The sequence below is a fragment of the Polypterus senegalus genome, chromosome 4 (assembly GCF_016835505.1).
Source record: "Polypterus senegalus isolate Bchr_013 chromosome 4, ASM1683550v1, whole genome shotgun sequence".
Classification (NCBI taxonomy): domain Eukaryota; kingdom Metazoa; phylum Chordata; class Cladistia; order Polypteriformes; family Polypteridae; genus Polypterus; species Polypterus senegalus.
The window spans coordinates 221,791,719-221,813,103 of NC_053157.1; the positions used below are offsets into that span (position 1 = coordinate 221,791,719).

The following is a 21,385-nucleotide window of genomic DNA, read 5'->3' on the forward strand; positions in this document are numbered from 1 at the left end:
GTGCTCCGTGCCCATTAACTGGCACTAGCCTGATGCCTGTCAGTGGGCAAATTAACAGCCAGGAAGCTCCAATCTACAGCAATCAGCATGCAAAGCAGGAGGCTGTGATGAGAGATAAGCGTTAAAGTGAAGACAAAGGGCATCGTGTCTGAATATCCAAATTACCAACGAGAGCTCTGTCAGAGCTGCCAGGTGGTGGTCTCAATTATGGGAACGGAACTGGCAATCCTTCTCCTGGTGGGGCTCCTCCGCTTCCAACTAACAGGTAAGAAGTTCTTATGGGATAACTCTGGGTGGCTCCGCGGGCACTGCCTTACTATGAGGGGAACAAACCAGCAGGAGAATTGGGGTGGTAGCAGTAAAACAGGAAAAAGTGACCTGCGACCAAGTAAACTGAAAATAGGAGAGACATTGAATCTTGTGATTAATTATGACTCGTAAGCCCAGTATGAGTGCAACTAGGTGTCCAGTCCAAGACCAGTTCCTGCCTTGCACCCGATGCTGCCACAAGAGTCTCTGGCTCTCGCAGCCTTGGCATGGATTAAGAATGTTAGGTGATGCCACTTGCAATGGTGTGCCACCCAGTCCAGAGCTGATTGTCGATTTCCACCCAATCCAGCGTGACTGACCTCCTGCTCACACACCCGGCACCTCTTCTCAACCCCGAATTTGGACGGACAGCATCCTTCAGCGTAACGCTACTTGTGCTGCAGTGGTGCCCATCTCACTTGAATTTGATACTGTGCTGATGGTCGCTAAATCCAAACTCCTGAGCAGGTATGGCAGCTTTGAGAATGTGCTACTGCTCTTCTCTGTCACTTCACACTCTATATGTTTATATCGTGCCTCTACAATGAAAGGCGCTATATAAGAAGACTGCTGCAGAGGGGTTGGATAATTCAGCCCAAACTTGTGACCTCCCTGAAACCTTAGGTGGTCTTCATCAAACTTGCAATGTCCACAGGTTGTCCGGTAAGGACAGTTAATGATGATGTTAACAAATATTTATTAAAACATAAACGTCCAAGTGGAAATGTCCTAATTAACAGTTACATATGCCTGTGTACAGGTGCGTTTGACTATGTATGTGAGGTTTCTGTAATAATAATAATAATATTAATCAGACATTTTATTTTTATAGCGCCTTTCCAATGCTCAAAGCACTTTGGTGAACAAAACAAGGTTATCGGATTTTCTTGCATATGCATTCTTGGTGTATGAAATTCTGAAAATACGACTGGAAAAGCTCCCTGAGATTTTGAGAACAGCAACGACAAACAACCAGCTGGATTAAATTCCAGGACATGGAAGATGGTTTTAAGATTTCTACCTTAACAATACAAATTCAATGAAACCCTCAGGACTGCCATCATGCACGTGCACTTGGGTGGCAGGTCAAGGGCTCTGGTGATGGCAGTTACCCACCGAACCAGGGGTTGGCGCTGTGGTCCAATGCCTGCTCTCTTTCTCCCTCTGACTGTCAGCCACCGCTGACATCACTTCACTGCCCGCCCACCTGGACACGCCCCTTCCTGCAGACAGCCCTTATAAATCAGGGGCCTGCCTTTTCAGTTCAGTTCTGTGTTGGACTCACATCTGCTGAGATGTTACTTTTATCTCTAGCAAAAGATTCATTTTTTGCCATGCATTATACAGGGTCACGGTTTTCCATGTTCCATCTCTGGAGCGAGGAGTGTTTGGGCTTGCAAGTGTCCTGATAAAAACCAAGAGCCAGGCCTTTAATGACCTCTTGGGCATGGCCATCAGCAGTGTGTCTGTCTGCGGAGAGAGTGTCGACCTTGTCGAGAGGTTTACTTACCTCGACACTGACATTCATGTCTCTGGTGACTCTTCCTATGAAGTCAGTAGACAGATTGGGAGAGCATGGGGGGTCATGAGGTCACTGGAAAGGGGTGAAAAAGGACGAAGGTCCAAGTCTTTAGAGTCCTAGGGCCTCACGCATAATGGCATGCGTAGAATTCACATTATAACATGACGTAAAGACAAAAGCGTAAATGTTCGTACGCACAAAAAAATCCAGATGCATAAATCTGTGCGTTCACCAACTCCCACTTTCTTCTGCTCCATAAATCCCGGTCAGCGTGAAAAGTAACGCACGTGCACTCACCTGCTGTCCCGCCCCAACTCCTCCCAGAATTACGCCTCTTTGAATATGCAAATCAATATAAATAACCCTTAAGCTCAGCGTTCTGTGAAAAGGCAATGGCAAAAGCATGGGGGAAAACAGGAGAATTACAGTGAATACCAAGTGGAGGCAAAGAAAAACGTACTATTTGTTGGTTTAAAAAGTGGTATAAACAACAAAAGGAAGTTGATTGAGTGACATAGAATGTCAGAGAAACTCGAAAGCTCAAGTTCACAAAGTTGCAGAGTGTCCGAAATAAAAAAAAAGTTGTCAGATATCAAAGTCACCATGAAAAGGCGAGTCGTAGCCCACCGTCTGTCATATGAAAGCTTATTAGGTTACAGAGAAAAAAAAAAAAAGGAACACAGTGGGGAAAAAAGCATGAAATGTCAACTTCAATCTCGAAATTTCAACTTTAATCATGTAATTTATTTTGTCATTAAAGTAGAACATCATAATCTTCATCTTAAAATCACTTAATTTACTAGTTTCTCAAAACCCATCGTAACTAAAGGAGTACATTAAATACTTTGTTTTGTATGTGCTCTTCTATATCTATCACGCTTGTAGCAGTAGGAGGCATGGATTGATTCGATAGCACCTGGGAAACCACTGCGCCAGGGAATGGTGGGGTATTAACTTTCTCCCTCTGCTTCCTCATAGAAAGAAAGACCTTCCTGCACCATAGGCCTGGATTGACCGCAGTCGCGATACTTCCGCCCTTCCTCCGCCATCTTGCCCTGGCGTCATCCTTCCCATCCTCCCTTGCGGTCCTTCCCGACATTCCTCCACTTCCGGCTCCTCCCCAATAAAATGGCGCGACGCCAGGAGTCGGCGTCATATATGAACTGTTTTGTTTATAATTTTGACCCGTTTTTGTTGTGTGTACAATATACGGGGCGGAAAACCCCAACCCTTGCTACTGTCTCCTCGGTCCTTTACAAGTGGCGTAGTCGGCAGGATAGAGATCCCGGAATGCGGAGGGACAGGACCTGAACACCGTGCTGCAGGAATGAACGCCCAGCTCCAGGCCCTGCAGCAAGCGCAAGCCGCTACCACCGGGAGCTGGAGGCCACGAGGCCAGGTTAGTGGAAGCCCAACGGGCGAGACCAGACCCGCCCAGGCAGCCGCCTCATCCTATGGTACCGATGGGCCCGGAGGGCGTCGATGCCTACCTGGGCATGTTTGAGAGGGCGGCCACCCGGAGCGAGTGGCAGCGGTCAGTGGCGTCCATCTTGGCGCCATACCTGAAGGACCAGCGCTGCGGCCTATTATGACCTCCCTGAGGAGGAGGCGCTAATTACGACCTCCTCAAGCCCGAAATACTGGCCCGCTACGGCATTAGCCGGGCCAGCAGGCGGCGAATGGCGGAACTGGGTCTTTGACCCGAAAAGCCCTTCGCGCCCAGGCGTTGAGTTCTGGGGCAAGATGGGCGCTGGCTACGGCCAGAGAGCCCGACAGGCGGAAAGTGGTCGGCGGGTGGCCTGTGAAGGCCTGGTCAATGCGATGCCCAGTTCCCTCGCCCAGCAGGTCGGGGACACGCCTATCAGAACATGTCGGGCCTCCTCGACGTCTTGGAGCGTCAGTTGGCGGTCCTCCGACTTGGGGGGTCAGAAAAGCCTGCTCGCGGGAACCGGCAGGGACGGGCGGCCACCCCGAGCCCCTCGGCGCTGCAGAAGCGCCAGCCAGAGCCAGAGAGAGGCCGGTCCGCGCGCTGTTTCAAGTGTGGCGAGACCGGCCACCTGCTGCCAAACTGCCCCATCACATCGCCCGGAGCCTATGGACTGCAGCTGGACATCATCGGAGAGGTATTGTACCCGCCGCATCCCTTGGCGAGTCGAATCGGGAGTGGTGTTGCTAAATGGGCACGCCGTGGTGGCTTTGTTTGATTCCGGCAGCAACATTACCATTGTTGCTCGCCGTTTCGTCTTACCGCAACAGTGGTTAAAACAGCACTTGTTGGTTACCTGTGTGCATGGGGGGACTAGGTCATATCGTTCCGCTCACTGCTATGTTACCTGGAAGGGGGAACCAATCAAATGGCGGTCGCTGTGTTACCTGACCCCCTTCCCAGTGATTCTGGGACAAGACTGGTCTAAAAGAATCAGCGGTAAGCCATTCGCGCTCCGGGGCCTCGTTGGATCTTGTCATGAGGGGAAAAGGCACCCTCCGCGGCCTCCACGCCGTGCACAAGGGCAGGCCCTATGGGGCTGGTGTCTCGGGGACCTTTCGTGGCTACGGACCTTGACCGGAAGATTCCGCGGAGAAGGGACTAGCCAGGGAACTCTTCCCGGCCCAGGCCCCAAGACCCTCTCGCGCCTGGACCATCAATTTCGGTCCACGCCGGCCTCCTTTAAGAGGGAGCAGTGGAATGATGACTCCCTGCGCTTTGCCGAATGCGATCGTTCTGCCTAACAGCTCACAGCGGACGGATCCACACCGGGAACCCTTCTTTGTCCTTGAGAATGATCTGTTGTACCGGTGGCTACCCATGAGGGCGAGGTCGGAAGTTGTTGCTAATTCAGCGTACCTTCCGGCGGGAGATATGCGAGTTGGCACATGCTCACCTCCTAGGCGCCCACCTCGGGGCCGAAAAAACACTGGAGAGGATTAAGCTCCGCTTTTACTGGCCTGGGATCAATGAGGAGGTCCGGCGGTTCTGTCAATCCTGTCGAGTGCCAGACCCGCCAGATTCCTAGGAGGGACCGTGCTCCTCTAGTCCCTATTCCCCTCGTGGACATCCCCTTTGAAAGGATAGGGGTCGATTTGGTGGGACCCTGGAGCCCTCAACCCGTGGCCACAAGTATATCCTAGTCATGGTGGACTATGCCACCCGGTACCCAGAGGCGGTTCCCCTGCGCTCGCTAATACTAAAAGCATCGCGACGGAACTGGTTAACTTGTTTTCACGCGTGGGCATACCCAAGGAGGTCCTCACGGACCAGGGTACGCCCTTCACTTCGGATACGTTCAAGGAGGTAGCCAAATTACTGCAGATAAAGCACCTGAAAGCGTCAGTCTATCACCCGCAAACTGGCGGGTTGGTGAGCGATTTAATCAGGCGCTTAAGCAGATGCTCCGCAAGGTAGTCAGCGGGCGGCAGGAACTGGGACCAGCTCCTCCCGCTCGTGCTTTTGCCTACCGGGAGGTACCCCAGGCCTCTACGGCTTCTCCCCTTTTGAATTACTATACGGGCGACAACCCCGGGAATCCTCGACATCCTAAAAGAAGGCTGGGAGGCGAGGCTCTTCCCTCCTCTAACATTTTGGAGTGCGAGCGCAACTGCGCGACCGACTCACAAAGATCAGGCCCCTCCTAAAAGAGCACGTGACTCGTGCGCAAGCAGCGCAGGCCGGTGTTACAACCGCAACTCCGTCCTCAGGGAGTTCCGCCCGGGGGACCGAGTTATGGTGCTCGTCCCGACCTCCCACTCGAAGCTGCTCGCTCACTGGCAAGGGCCTTACGAGGTTAAGGAGAGAAAAGGACTCGTCGACTATTTGGTGAAACAGCCCAATGCGTCGACCGAGTGAGAGGATCTATCATGTCAACCTGTTAAAGCCCTGAGAGATAGAGAGGAGCTCCCAGCTCCCGTAGGTCCTCTCCCTTTCGCAAGCACAACTGCCCTTAACCTCGGCGAAGAGCTGACCCCAAGCAGCGGCAGGAGTTAGCCCAAACACTCCGAGCCATCCCGAGGTAGTGGCGAGTCACCCGGCGGACGCGCTGATTGAGCACGATATAGTCACGGGCCGGGGTAATCGTCCGGGAGAGGCCCTACCGACTCCGGAGGCAAAAACGCAGAGGTCGAACTGGAGGTGAAAGCGTATGTTGGACATGGACATAATTGAAGAGAGCCATAGTCCCTGGTCCAGCCCTATTGTCCTCGTCTCCAAGCCAGGCGGCTCCTGGAGGTTCTGTAATGACTTTAGGCGTCTGAATCAGATCTCCAAGTTCGATGCCTACCCCATGCCCGCATTGGCGACCTCCTTGGCGGCTGGAGTGCGGCTCGATATCTGACTACCCTTGACATGACAAAGGGTATTGGCAAATTCCTTTAGCGGCATCCGCAAAGGAGAAAACGGCCTTTAGCACCCCTAGCGGGCACTGGCAGTACAAGGTCCTCCCATTTGGGCTGCACGGGGCCCCGCGACCTTCCAGCGTCTGGTAGATAGAGTGCTGAAGCCCCACCAGTCCTATAGCGCCGCCTACCTGGATGGCGTTGTCATCTATTCCGGCACCTGGGAGGAGCATCTACTGCAGGTCGCAGCTGTCCTCCGAACACTGGCTAAAGCCGGCCTCCGCATAAACCCCGGAAGTGTTTTTGGATTAAAGGAGGCCAAATATTTAGGCTACCTCGTGGGACAAGGACAGGTGCGCCACAGAGCTCCAAAGTTAAAGACATCTTAGAATGGCCCGTCCAGTACCAAGAAACAGGTGCAGGCTTTCTTGGGGCTTGCGAGTTACTACCGCCGGTTTGTTCCCGTTTCTCGAAGAGCAGCACCCTTGACTGACCTGACAAAAAAGGCTCCCTATACGTGGTGTGGACCGACAAAGCAGAACAGCGTTCAGTGACCTAAAGAAGGCCCTAACGTCGGCACCTGTGTTACGGACGCCCGATTTTGGGCTCCGTTTATTCTCCAGACCGGACGCGGACACAGGCCTGGGTGCCGTGCTGAGCCAAAGCGTCGATGGTGTCGAGCACCCTGTGATGTACCTTAGCGGAAACTGATGGACCGGGGCCCCGCACGGCAGTGGAGAGGGAGGCCTTGGCCATTAAGTGGGCAGTGACCCACCTCCGTACTACCTGCTGGGTCGCGAATTGCTCTGGTGACTGATCACGCTGCACTTCAGTGGATGTCCCTACACAAAGAGTCGAATCCAGCGGGTCACCAGGTGGTTCCTGGACTTACAGCCGTATAAGTTCACTGTCACTTATCGGCGGGCACCCTTCAGGCCAATGCCGATGCCCTCTCGTATTCACGACCTCTCGGTTAGGTCCGCCCGACCTGGCGGTCCTGGGCTAAGGGGGATCGTGTCACGCACGCAGTAGGAGGCAGCGGATTGATTCGATAGCACCTGGGAAACCACTCGCCGCCAGGGAATGGTGGGGTATTAACTTTCTCCCTCTGCTTCCTCATAGAAAGAAAGACCTTCCTGCACCATAGGCCTGGATTGACCGCAGTGCGATACTTCCGCCCTTCCTCCGCCATCTTGCCCTGGCGTCATCCTTCCCATCCTCCCTTGCGGTCCTTCCCGACATTCCTCCACTTCCGGCTCCTCCCCAATAAAATGGCGCGACGCCAGGAGTCGGCGTCGCGCATATGAACTGTTTTGTTTGTAATTTTGACCGCTTTTTGATTGTGTGTACAATATACGGGGCGGAAAACCCCAACCCTTGCTACTGTCTCCTCGGTCCTTTACAATGCTCTTATGTGTGTGAATCACTACGTGCTTCTTAAACAGGCTTTCTTTTCCTCTGATAGGACACAGAATCCATTACATTTGTGATATTACAGCAGGACACACACAAACACACCCAGCACACACTAGGGCCAATTTAGAACCGGCAATCCACCTAACCTGCATGTCTTTGGACTGTGGGAAGAAACCGGAGTACCTGGAGGAAACCCACGCAGACAAGGGGAGAACATGCAAACTCCACGCAGGGAGGACCCGGGAAGCCAACCTGGGTCTCCTAACTGCGAGGCAGCAGCGCTAACACTGCGCTACCGTGCCACCCACCTCCAATTCCTGTCCTTCTTTTTCTTTTCTTTTTCGATGATTCTTCAAAACTTTGAAGGAACATTGAAATATCTTCGTAGTACGTGTTTAATTATTCTGTCCATCTAGCCTTCCAGTGTCATGCCAGCCCAAGCAAGTATACAGCGCGAGGCAGGAACAATACGTGAATGGAGCGGCAGCTCCTTGCTAGCGCTGTGACACCGTGTGCTCACATGTTTAATTATTAACAATATAGATTATTTAAATGAAGTTAAAGTTTTATCTGTATCATGTAATAAACATATTTTACTGCTTTTTATCTTAAAAATGATATCGTCATCATATGTATATACGTGCTTTATAAAGTGGCTCAGGTTGTGCAATATTATAACTGTAGTGCAAGTTTACAGTGAGGTGATTGTACTTATAAGTACTAACAGTTCTACAAGGAGCAATTGATTGAGTGCGTTTATAGTTCTTGGGATGAAACTGTTTCTGAACCGCGAGGAGAGGCTCTGAAGCGTTTGCCGTATGAGTGCAGTTCAAATAGACAATATGGCTGAGGCAGCGTGTGCTTGATGCTGTATACCAATAATTCTCTTTCCGATCAGATTGCACACTCAGATACAGTGGGATAAATTGTCTGAGTGGTGCAGTGAGAGTAACAACGCTAGAGCAGCGATGGTATTTGGAATAGCTTGGCCATCCCGTGGACCATTATATTGTTACAGGTTAATTACAATCAGATGTTTTAAATTAATAAACAAATAAATTAATTAAACAAAACAATTTCAGTGTATTTGATTTAATTTCAGCCGTGTCAGGTATGTGCATCTAAAAAAGAAAGGGAACCCACACTGGAACAAAAGCACTGCTTTGGGTGTTGCCAGTTTGCAAAACCAAGCAGAGAACTTGCATATGCCAGGGTTTGAGCTAGGGTGAAAATGTGCGTGGCTTCACGTCAAGTTTAGTTTTATACATCTCGATGTGAGCGTGGAAACGGGAGTACGCAACATTTTTGTGCTTACACACCGTTTATACATGAGGCCCCTGCTGCTTCCTGTCTTGCTATATGGTTGCGAGACATGGACGCTATCCAGTGACCTGAGACGAAGCCTGGACTCCTTTGGTACTGTGTCTCTCCGGAAATTCCTTGGGTACCGTTGGTTTGACTTTGTGTTGAATGAGCAGTTACTCATGGAGTCCCGAATGAGGCACATTACCTGCACTGTGAGGGAGCGTCAGTTACGGCACTACGGCCATGTGGTGCGATTCCCCGAGGGTGATCCAACTCACAGGATCCTCATTGTTGGGGATCTGAATGGCCGGACCAGGCCAAGGGGTCGCCTACGTGACAACTGGCTGCTGCAGCTAGAGGGTCATCTCCAGAGGGCAGAACTGGACCACGTGTCTGCCTGGGGGGTTGCCAACCGGGATCCTGAGCAGTTTCGTTATGTGGTGGGTATGGCAATGCGGTGTACCAGTGCATGCTCCCTGACCTGACATCTCCTGTTTTACATATTCTCAAATTATTTCTGAGATGACCTCTGTGCCAGCCCACTAACAGCTGTCTTTCTTTCCCCTCAAGACACCTGCTCTGCTGCAAATGAAGACCTGTCCTCCCTCTTGAAGGGTATCACGCGAGGCTACGAGAAGAGATTCCGGCCCGTCAAGGACTGGCGCTCTCCGGTCACCGTCTACCTGGACTTGGCCCTGCACTCCATCATCGATCTGGTAATGGCTGCCTCAGAGGATCACGAGCATGGCTAGTTAGTCTGTCTACTTGTAAATATCATTCCCATGTTGCTCAACGTGGTAAGGAGACTTGGATCTGCATCCCATATTCTCTCTGGGGTTAACTCTGGGGGTTCTGGTTTTCTCCCACATACCAAAACACGCAGGTTAGTGTGTACTGGCATTGCTAAACCGGCCCCTGTCATGGTCTGCCACCTTCTATGGGAGTTGTTCTGCCTTTGTCCAGTTTTTGTTGGGATAGCCTTTCTGGTCAGGATAAGCAGGATAGGAAAATGGATGGCTGCTACCAATCAGTGGCTCCCCCCAACAAGATGAAGCCCTTCCAGGCTTGTGTACATCAACTGGCGCTGGCATTCACGCTTCATCTCTGCTCTTTGTGTTTCTATAGCAGGACAAGGAGGAGAAGGTCTCCCTGCAGCTCTTCTTCACTGAGGTGGGTTCTTCGTGTGTTTGCTTCATTCAAGGAGAAATCTTAGTGGTGGAGGACTCCGTGTGAGTGAGCACGACTAATAACAGTAGTAATACGAGCTCAGTCCAGCACCCTCTAGTTAAAACAGTAGGTGGTGTTTCAGGTCTTGGCAGGCATGTCCTCATCACATGCCCATATCCCCTCTTTTTTTTTTTAAATAAGAAGAAGATAGCATTGCATACAATTCTTCCCCAAGTGAACAGAGCCAAGGAGCTCCACTCTTACCTGAAGGCAGATGAAGGAGTCCTCATTGTGATAGCCGTGTTATTTGTGTGCGTTTTCTTCATGCCATTGAGTGTGATTTTTATTTAATTCCTTGAGAAAAAGGGGATGGATGGGTTGGCACCCCAAAAAATGTGTTAGTGTATCAACCTGTCATTCCCTTGGACAACCACAACAGATCGCTAGAAATAAAATGATATGATAGTATATGAAATGCAAAATCATAAAAGGTAGATACACACTCCCCAACCCCTGGTTTCAGAAGGCTCATGTTGACAATTTCTCTCTTTTGTCTTCCCACAGAGATGGCAGGATGAGAACCTGGTGTGGGACCCCCCTCGGTGCGACGACCTGACTCACTTCACATTGCCGGCTGCCAGCGTCTGGACCCCAGACATCTCACTTAGCGAGCTGTACGTCGGCCCAACCCTCCTCCTGCTCTTCTTGTAGTTGCAGTAGTTAAGATGGAATAGAAAATTCTAAAAAATATTTGAGCTGAGGGAGACAGAGGGGGTGAGAGAGGTGGTGGTATGTTGAATGGGTGGCACTGCGCACCTCATCACACTGATTGATGAAAAGCACACAGCGTCTGCCATTCACCAGTTTGGGTATCAGGGGTACCCAACATGCTCTGTGGTGGGTGGGCAGCAGCACCAGTGGTGTGACAGTAAAGCACACTGGGACTGGTAGATGGCAGCTTAGACGCTGACTGCCGGATGGCACTTTAATAGCAGAGGCCTTCTCTATGATCCCAGAGTCTCCTCATGTCATACCTTTGGAGATTCGGTGACACCTGATGACAGTGCCAGGAGAAGAAAGCCAGCTGGTGTGGACAGATCAGGTACACTGCGCTTTCCAGTCCAGCACGCTCACAAAGCTGATTTTGTCTTTAAGCCAGAAGATAACATGAAACACATTTCTGGATCTTGAAATCAAATTTGAGAAACCCTGCTGGGGCGGACTCTGGGCACACACAACACTGAACTGGACTTCACGTGTGAGAATTCTATGTTGTAATAGTTATAATATTCTTCTACCCTACTCCCGATAACCTTAAACTATATATAAGAAGGATCAAAACTTATATGAACATCTCTTAGCATGAAAATGGGATCTATGAAAAGGCCAAGTTAGGCCTTCCACTTACTTAACTAACTTCATGTTCTAAACTATTGAGTATTAAAAATGACGCTGTGACTCGACTTACAGAATCACAACAGCACGCCCACAATCCTGCTTCACCCAAGTCAGTGGCACAGTCTGGAGCCGACCCAGGCAGCACTGGGTACACGCCAGGAACCAACTCTGGAGAAACTGCCAATCCGCCACAGGGTCCACTCACCCCCCACACCAACACAGGCATCCCATTTAGAAAGACCACTTTAGAGAACCTGCGTGCTTTGGCAAAGTAGGGGAGAAATTAGGAGTACAAAGAGAGAAATCAAACTGATAGAAAGAGAACACGCAAACCTCACACAGGCAGAGGAGTTCAAACCCAAGATCTGTGAGGTGGCAGGGCTGTGCAGTGTGTGGCATGTCAAGAATTAAAAAAAACTAAACTTCACTATGATTTTGATCTCAATTCTTACTGATGGCTTCTTCTGAAGATATAGAAAGGCACTATAAATGATAGATAGAGAAAGGCTCTATAAATAATAGATAGATAGATAGAGAAAGGCACTATAAATGATAGATAGAGGCACTATAAATGATGGATAGAGAAAGGCAATATAAAAGATAGATAGAGAAAGGCACTATAAATAATAGATAGAGGCACTATAAATGATAGATAGATAGAGAAAGGCACTATAAATGATAGATAGTGAAAGGCACTATAAATTATAGATAGATAGTGAAAGACACAATAAATGATAGATAAATCGATCGATCTGTAAGGCACTATATAACTGATAGATGGATACCACCAGTCTGCTCTGCTGCACTCCTGTTTGCTGTTAATATGGTGGAGTTACAGTTTTTACACGCCGTTGACTCTTCCTAAAGCCCCGCATGTCCATTTCAGGGTAGGTGAAGAGAACACTGAGCCAGCCTCATACATCTCTGTGGGGCCGGCAGGATGGCTGCAGCGCGTCAGGCAGCTCGTGGTGGTGGTCCGTTGTAACCTGGCCATGTTTAAGTTTCCTTTTGATGTCCAAAGATGTAATCTCACCTTCAGGCCAAACCTCCATGCTGGTAAGTTGAACATCAAGAATGAATTTGTAGCTGTCTGTCTGTCATGGCACTGTGATAACAAGAAGCCGTCGAGTGGACTCTGCAGTGAGCTGTACAGATGGTGGTCTTTAGTGATGATACAGGCTAGTGACAAAGGAGAAGGCCAAACAGGCAGTGACTGGATGGCATTTACCTTCTACTACTCCTCCTTCTTCTAATGCTTTTTCCACATTCATATGGGGTCACCATATTTGACCGGTCTCTTTCGTTCTCATCTGTAGTACACTTCCTTGCCCGATACCCCTTTCTGCTTTACAACCCCCCTCCTGTCTTTGGTTCCCTGTCCTGACACCTCTATTTCCAGGATTCTTCTTCCCCTCACATTTTCTTGCACTCCAGTATTTTCTTTGTGATTTCCCCAGCTTTTCCTGTAGCTCTCATTCCCTCACTCTTGATCTTATTCCACACATCCATACAATAATTACTGGTCTGACCACAGTTTTATACATTTACCCTTCACAGATTTTTCAGTCACATAACACTCCTTATAACATATACCCATTTGTTTTCCAACCTGATTGCATTCTGAGATTTATTTCTAGCTCTAGCTCTCCAATTTGTTATTGATGATATGAGATATTTGAACTTTTCCACCTTTTAAAGACTGGAAGTTAACTTCTCCATCTTGTTCTTCTCAGCTTATCTCACTGGGGGTTTTCTTGTTTCGACTGTAAACGTTTCTTGTGTTTTGCTGCCCCCTAGCGGAAGATGTGCGTCTCGTCCCTGAGAGCCGAGCGTCAATGCCGTTCCACGAGAGCCCCACGTACACGAGTCACGGCCAGTGGCAGCTGCAGTCTCTGCTCAATTACAGTTTCAGCGAGAAGCTCTACAACAGGACGTACTCCATGGTCGCCTTTGAGGTACCCACGCGGCTGTGACAACTGAGGATTTGCCAGTCTCTCTCTCTCTCTCACGAGCTGTGCCTCTTCCTTTTAGGTGACCATGGCCCGCTGCCCCACATTCTACGTGATCCACCTGATTGTGCCAAGCGCCTTTGTGATGCTCATCGATGTTTTCGGGTTCGCCATTCCTGCGGACACCGGAGAACGAGTCTCCTTCAAAATAACCCTCCTCTTCGGATACACGGTCTTCCTGGTCCTGGTCAACGATCTCCTGCCGCCATTTCGAGATGCCACTCCGGTGCTGGGTATGGCGAGCGTGTGGGCGAGGTGCCAGTTTGCAAACCAGCCTGCTCTTAACCCCCAATGCTGCTGACGTAAACTGCCGCTCGTATTTCACTGACTTCGCATTGAGTGACACGGGACAATACGCATGGCAGCCCCTTTGACCCTCCGCCGTTTTAATTGCTTGGCATTTCTTAGAGTAAAACGACATATTAAACGAGGCTCCCGCACGTGTTCGTGGGGTGGTCCCAGTCTCAAACTTATGGGGGCCCTGAAGTGCAGTGCACAAAAAACTAATTAAAATCAAGCAAAACAAATTAAGAAAATACCGAAACAAATGGAAAACGCAAATAAACACAAATTAAAACACAAAAACAAATCGGAAGCAACTAATGCGAAATGTGCTGCACACAAACAAAGCAACGACTGTACAAACACACTTGGAAACAAAAACAAAGAACATACATTCATTCATTCATCCATCCATTATTCAACCAGCTACATCCTAACTACAGGGTCACGGGGTCTGCTGGAGCCAATCCCAGCCAACACTGGGCGCAAGGCAGGAAACAAAGCCCAGGCAGGGCTCCAGCCCACCGCAGACAAAGAGAACAGCGCTTACCAATTTCGAAATGTAAAATAAATCGTTTGTCTTTTTTAGTTTATTTATATATATATAGTATATACACCTTGACAGAAAACATAACGTTTACTTAAATTCACCATTTCTGACAAGCTTTAGCAGCCGGGAGACGCGCTGTCAAAATCCTGCGACTGTGTCCCGGAAGAGGCGAGGCCTTCCTCCAGATTTGGGGGCGTGGTCAGAGATCTTCCGTGCCCTAAGTAGCCCTTGCTGCGCGGGACGGAAAGTGTAGGGTTTTTCTTCGGTGCTGCAGTGTTAAATTCCGTTAGAATGAAGTGCTAGGGAGTCCAGTGTTCCCTCTAAGCTGAGCGCGTGAGCGATCGCTCACACGAATTCAGAGCGTCGCTCATACTTCCCGCACGATCGCTCATTCCGACGGCGTCGCTCGTACTTATCGCGCAAATTGGTGCTCATAAATTTTTGGCATAAACAAAATGTCGCTTATAAACAATGTTTTTTTCTCACTATATGCTACTCCTTAGAGGGAACACTGCTCGGGACTAAAAAAAACAATTCGTTTTAACTGGAATTTCGTCATAATGGAACTGGAACATAGTGCGTTATTTCGGCACGTAGTGTTGACAAAGCTGACAGCGGAATGGTGAACTCGATTGCCAGCATTAACTTATGACGGCGCCCCATGATGTCCATGGAGATGGAGGGCAGTCAGTATTATTAGACTCTGAGCACGCGCCACTTCAGTTACATAAACAGCACACCCCTTCAGAGTCCATAACGTGCACCCCTTAACTTTCATAAACGGAGCATCTCAGGTGATGTCACCTAATGGATTGACCGGTTGTCTTTGGCTGCCTTGTGTTCTTTCGTTAGTCACACTTTTTTTAACGTGGAAAAGATTTACATAAAAATATCATGATAACAATTTTGAAAAATAAATTCAAAAATATGGATTATTTGGTGTACACACACAAAATTCAAAGATGCATTCAAATGCAAAAAGTTGAAGAAACGATCATGGCGTGCAATTGTTCCTAATCCGTGCAGGCTCAAGGTTATCTTGGTTATTAGTGCGCCAGACGACTGTTCGGTGGCTAACCCGTGCGGCTCGGTTTTTCTCCCCTTTATGATCTGCGCCCTAAGCGGATGCCTAATTCACCTTAATAATGGTGCCGGGCCATGAATCATAGGGTGGCATCTCGGCAAATTTATGAAACACGTTGAAAACTGGCTGAGTAGCCATAAAGACGAGGGAAGCTCAGCAGTCAGCACTTGAGCTGACTGGGCGAGCCAGACATGAATGTTCAGTGTGCTCAATGTGTTTAGCGAAATTCAACTATCCCTGGAAAAACACGGAAACAAGTGACAGTCTAACTGCGCTGGACCCCCCAAATCTCCGCAAGGACATTTTAAGTCAAATTTGACTGACACTTTTCCCGTCGCAAGATACTCCCAGAACCCCTCAGGTCTGGGGTAACCCATCTCGAGCCTCGCTCCGCTACAAGACTGACGACCACGTGACACAAACGTGCAATCTAATTGGCTGTTAAGCAGAACTCATGAATCGTGATTTTTGGGTCAAGTACTTAAGAAATACGCGGGTTTGGCCGTTTTCTTATGAAAAATGACTTTGTAATGAATTTTGCAGATGAAACAAACATTTTTAACATTAATTTTATAGAAAATTGTCCAGGACCGAAAAAAAGATTTTTAAAGTGGAGTTTATTCTAATGGAATTTGACCCATATATACTGTATGTCGACCTGACATTCTAATGGGGTTTTCACATTCCTAGTCCGTTTGCTTTGTTATGAACTGGATGGGGGAAGAGGGGAGGGGGACTAATTTATTTGTTGCTTTGTTTCAGTTTCTCAGTGCAAACTTCCAGGCGTACCAATGAACACCGCGCAACCCTATCGTGGACTCCTTTCATTGGGCACAAAATATCCTAACGGAAACAAATATCACGGAGGGTCGTAAATAGCTGTGTTTGTGCACTGCTGCATTCTTCATACTTATTTATTTACTAAACAGAATTGTGAGAGCAAAACACATGCAAATAAATAGAACTACTTAAAAATCATGCGTTACTATACGTATGCTACCAAAACGGCTCGTTTCAAATTGCTGACCAAAAAGGCGAGCTCTGCTGCGGGCACACAATGAACTGTTTATGGCCATAGACGTGTCAGGTGAGCTCCATGCAACTGTGCGATGTCGGGTAGTTACTCCTCTGTATCTCTAATTACACGTCGTCTGTCATAACTCCTATATTGATTTGTTAATAACGTTCATTCTGGAATGTTTGATCAACATTTACCACATATGTCAGAGTTCCTGTGCCTCTTATCCGCCTCGCGCTTTCGTGGCGTACAATTCGGGGGGCTCGATCGTCATGCTCATCGGTCACTGCTGTTCGTTTCTCGTCACCTCTGTATTTTGATTAACCCAATCAACAGTGAATTACACCTTTTTACTTTCTTGTATACGAAGTATAGGGAAATTATGGTAATCGTCCCAAGACCTGATGTCGAGATTTTGATGAATCTCGACGTTTTAGACCTGCTTCAGTCCGAAAATACAATTTTTGGAATTATGTCTCTATGTGTGTGTGTAAACATGAACACTTAGGTTAACCAAATTTTCCATACAAATATTAGGTACAAAACGTAGACTTCTATCAGCTTTTGCGCTATTTCCGTTAACCGGGGGTGGTACTTTACCTAAACACATTTGTTTTGTTTTTTTTATTGTAGTCGTGCAGCTGCAGATTACGATTTATTCAACTTTACTTTGATAATAATTTTTAAATATATTATTAATTTGATTTATCGTTGATGGTTCTTTAATGTACATAGTATAAAACTATAACCATTGTCTTGCGGTTTACTCCTCAAATATCCATCCCCATATCTGAGTATACGAGAAAGTCGAGGGGAGACCACTGACGATTTGAATTTTCTTTGTGCGCGCGTGTATCAGGTGGTCTTCTTCTTCTATCATCTACATTGTCCGCATATTTACTTGGCAAAATTTTACATCGGATGCCCTTCCTGACGTAACCCTCCCCATTTATCCGGGCTTGGGACCGGCGAAAAGAAACACACTGGTTTGTGCATCCCCCGTGGCTACTCCGTTTGGCTGATAATTGTGTGAGTTGTTTTATGTGAATTGTGTCACATTTGTAACTTTGTGTGGATTTCTTTTTATCGTCTAATTGTTTTTAATGCTCCTTATTAAACCTCGACTCTGTTGTGAATGACATTCGGCAATGACCGACAGCAGACGCTCAGCAGGACCACCACAGCACGGACAGTTTCACCCATAATGCACAGCAGTATTCCGATCGGTCCCGTGTTGGATCGCATTCTTACCTCACGCGAACTGATCAAGTGTTCACTTGGTACTGCACCGAGACCACCTGTTCTGAAGGGTCCCAGCTTGGGTCTTTTGACCCGCACCCTGGTGCGACAGGCTTGTTCACAATTATGAAGCGGACTTTCAGGGAAAGCGGACCAGAGTTATAAAAAAAATTGCACCGAATCGAACTAGGTATGAATCTGAGCCTTGGGGGTCCTCGTGATCGGGAAACTGTTAATTTTACCCTTATGTACCTTCGGCACAATCTTGCTGGACAGATGTGTGCTGAGCACCGTAGGTTCTCAATGGCGAGCCATCACAGCAAATAGTTCGGGTAGTTTTAAGTGTGGAGACGGAGAGTTGATAACTGGAGCCATTTCTGACAGATACAATAACCAGCACGGACGAGATAGCAACAATACCTCTTAAAGCAATGGCCGTTGAGTCGATTTAGCGTAGACTTATAAGCAAAGATGGCAGAAACTGGTGAGCATGGCACACTGAAATAGACCGAAGGCCTAGGCTAGAGATGCCTTGCATAAACCGGGTAAGGTACCAGTTGCACTTACCAGATTTAAATGATACGAAATGCAACTTCCCTGGAGTGCAGTGTCATTTTGCTGAAAAACATTGGTGCCAATTGCCCACTTAGATGTGCTAATGCACAGGGCGCTTCAAATGCGATAACGCATTAATGGGAACTCCAGTGTGCAAAGGTGGTCTGTGATTTGCCCACTTCGACATCAGCTGATGTGTAAGTCGCCCTTATATACTTGCTTCTTCTAGTTGCCTGATTAATATCTTTTGTACTCAGTCATACTTAAAGGTGTCCTCCACAGGTATCTACTTCGTGGTTTGCATGGCCTTCCTGGTGCTCAGCGTAGCTCAGTCCGTACTGCTGTTGGCTCTCGTGCGGCCGGACATCCAACACAAAGCCCCGCCCCTACCCTGCCTAAGTCTCCGCCTCTTTCCTGATTGGAAGGCAAAGTGGACCCTGAGAACAGAGGACAGGCACGCAAATGGTGAGAGAGAGTCACGAGAAATGAAAATGTGGTTCAGCAAAGGGACTCACAGCAGGCTCACCGACCATCTTCATTCTCCTCAGCATATTTAGGAACAAGAAGTCTGCACAGATATCTGGAAGCTGCCTTCGAGAAAAAGAGAGGGAATCCCGAGGGGGAAAGCCGACTGCTCGGAGCACTCAAGGACCTGGAAGCGGAGGTGCGAGAGGTCAGCGGTGAGCTGCAGGACCTGCTGCGCAGGAGTGAGATGCGCCGAATGTGTCAGGAGCTCCTCGGGACCCTGGACGCCGCGTGCTTCTGCGCCTACCTCGTCCTCCTCGCGCTCTTCTTCCTGGCGCTCTCCATCCTCTGGGGGACCGACCAGTGACACTCCAGTCAACCCCCGGTCCTGGGGCAGGAGCTCGGAGACTTTGAATAACACTCTAAACTAGGGTTACCACTTTTAATGCAAAAAAATAAGGGACGCATACTGCAGCGGGGGCCACATCCCTTGGGGGCCAAGCGCAATTTCATTCTCAAATACGGGACGATTCCGTATTTTAAAGGACGGGTGGCAACCCTACTCTAAACACCCGTTTTTGTAATGGTTATTGAACAGCAAAATTATCAGTGTTACATCTTACTGAAATAATTATACAAGCCGCGTTTCTATATACACTTCATTTAAAGTGTTATTGTAACTATTTTACTGCGTATAAATACTATTAAGGCAAAAGACCTTTGACAGCCAGCCCCCACCCGAGACGATAAGCAGTTACAATAAAATATGCGCGTCTTTTCAGAGCCAGTCTGCAAGAACAGAGCAGAGGAGAGGCGCGTTCTGGGAAGAGGCGTCTGCGCAGACTCTGCGGGCGAGCTGCACGACACCCGAAACGACAGAGGAAGCCGCCTGTCTGCACGGAGATGACGGAGGGGGGCGCTAAGAGAAAGACATTTGGACTCCAGTATCCCACTAGGCGATGTTTACATCCGTCGAAAATGGCCGTGATTATCTACCTACCTGTTGTATAGTGCGTTTCGTTTCTGTAGATCTGCAGTACTGAATATCCATGGGCCCACCTTTATGTCATGCAGTGCCTTTCACATTTGTCTGTCACTAGTCACTCCTTAGCTATGTTTATATCGCTCGTCTCATCTATCGGTCTATCATCACTTGTTAGTGACGTGTATAGCGCCTTTAACATCTGCTGTATGTGTCTTCCCTAACTCTAACACAGTACCTTTCATATCTATCAGTCTTTTTATTTATTGTGACTTTCGAATATATTAATCATATCGTGTCTTTCATCCTATTTATTAATCCATTATAAAGTCCCTTTCATTTCTGTATATCTACAGCACATCCATCTGGCCGTCTGTTTGTTATATAGTGCCTGTCACTATTTGGCTATGTTTATATTGCCCATCTTATCTGTCTGTCTAATGCCTTTAATATGTATCTATCAGTCATATAGTGCCTTTAACATCAATTAATCTTATTTATTTAGTTTATCTAACTCTAACGTAGTGCCTTTCATATCTATCGTCCTGTTTTATAGCGTCTTTCATAACAGTCGAGTGGCTTTCATTTCTACACAGTATTTCCATCTATCCGTCACTTTCTTGTATAGTGCCTTTCACGTCAGTCCATCATTAATCAAACCTTAGTGATGTTTTTTATGTCGTGTCTTATCATTCATCGCCTGTTCAAAATGTTTATAGTGCCTTTCACATCTGTCTGTCTCTCAATCACTCATCACCTGTTAGCTATAATGCCTTTTACATCTGTTTATCAATCAATCACCTGTTAGCTAGGTATATAGTGCCTTTCAGATTTATTTTCTATTAGGGTTCCCTGTCTCTGACACAGTACTATTTATATCTATGAACCTTTTGTTTATAGTGCCTTTTCATATCTATCTAAATCTTAGATAATGTCTTCAATTTATCTACTTCACAGGGGCAGATCTACTATGAAACTAATAAAACTTGAGCTTCTGGGCCCCAGCAGTGACTTTAGTCCACTTTGCCTAAAAAGTCTGTGATCTACTATAGGATATTTTATATATACCTATATAATATTAAATAATATGCTACTTGTGTACTAAATGGATGGCAGTTCCTAACCCTAAGCCCAACCCCAACCACAAATACTAACCTTGAAGTTAGTGGGGTTGGAGCTTAGTTACTTATGGGTGTCTAATGTTAAAAATGAAAATCCGATTTGCGTCACGATAATAGAAGAGGGTACGTTTACTACACAAACACCAATAAGATTATTACTATATTGTATCCATCCATTTTCCAACCCGCTGAATCCGAACGCAGGGTCACGGGGGTCTGCTGGAGCCAATCCCAGCCAACACAGGGCACAAGGCAGGAACCAATCCCGGGCAGGGTGCCACACACAAACACACCCACACACCAAGCACACACTAGGGCCAATTTAGAATCGCCAGTCCACCTAACCTGCATGTCTTTGGACTGTGGGAGGAAACCCACACAGACAAGGGGAGAACATGCAAACTCCACGCAGGGAGGACCCGGGAAACGAACCCGAATCTCCTAACTGCGAGGCATACTATATTGTAATTCAATACAAAATAATAGTTAACGTCAAAATTTAAATATAAAATTTGAGGCTAGCCGTAAATGGAAAAAAACAAACATTCAAAATAAGGATTTGTCAATCCAAATATATCGGGGTGAAGAGCCCCCCAAATGTAGGTCCGCCATAGCCTCTTTATGTTATTTTTCA

The 21,385-nt window shown here is 47.7% G+C and overlaps 1 protein-coding gene across 1 annotated transcript; it reads left to right on the forward strand.

The window, feature by feature from the left end:
* Positions 1–184: 184 nt before the first annotated feature.
* On the forward strand, positions 185–20,989 carry LOC120528031 (5-hydroxytryptamine receptor 3A-like). Its single transcript, XM_039751997.1, has 9 exons — positions 185–265; positions 9,452–9,597; positions 10,007–10,051; positions 10,613–10,722; positions 12,333–12,502; positions 13,244–13,401; positions 13,478–13,688; positions 18,466–18,648; positions 18,732–20,989. Exons 1-9 carry the CDS (start codon positions 208–210, stop codon positions 19,013–19,015), a joined length of 1,365 nt encoding a protein of 454 aa, XP_039607931.1. The 5' UTR covers positions 185–207; the 3' UTR covers positions 19,016–20,989.
* The last annotated feature ends 396 nt before the right edge of the window (positions 20,990–21,385 follow it).

Excerpts from the sequence above, each read along its gene's own strand:
- LOC120528031 (XM_039751997.1), top strand. The coding sequence starts at position 208 with ATGGGAACGGAACTGGCAATCCTTCTCCTGGTGGGGCTCCTCCGCTTC. Across the intron at positions 10,052-10,612 it reads TGCAGCTCTTCTTCACTGAG|AGATGGCAGGATGAGAACCT; the intron begins GTGGGTTCTTCG and ends GTCTTCCCACAG. Across the intron at positions 13,689-18,465 it reads AGATGCCACTCCGGTGCTGG|GTATCTACTTCGTGGTTTGC; the intron begins GTATGGCGAGCG and ends TGTCCTCCACAG.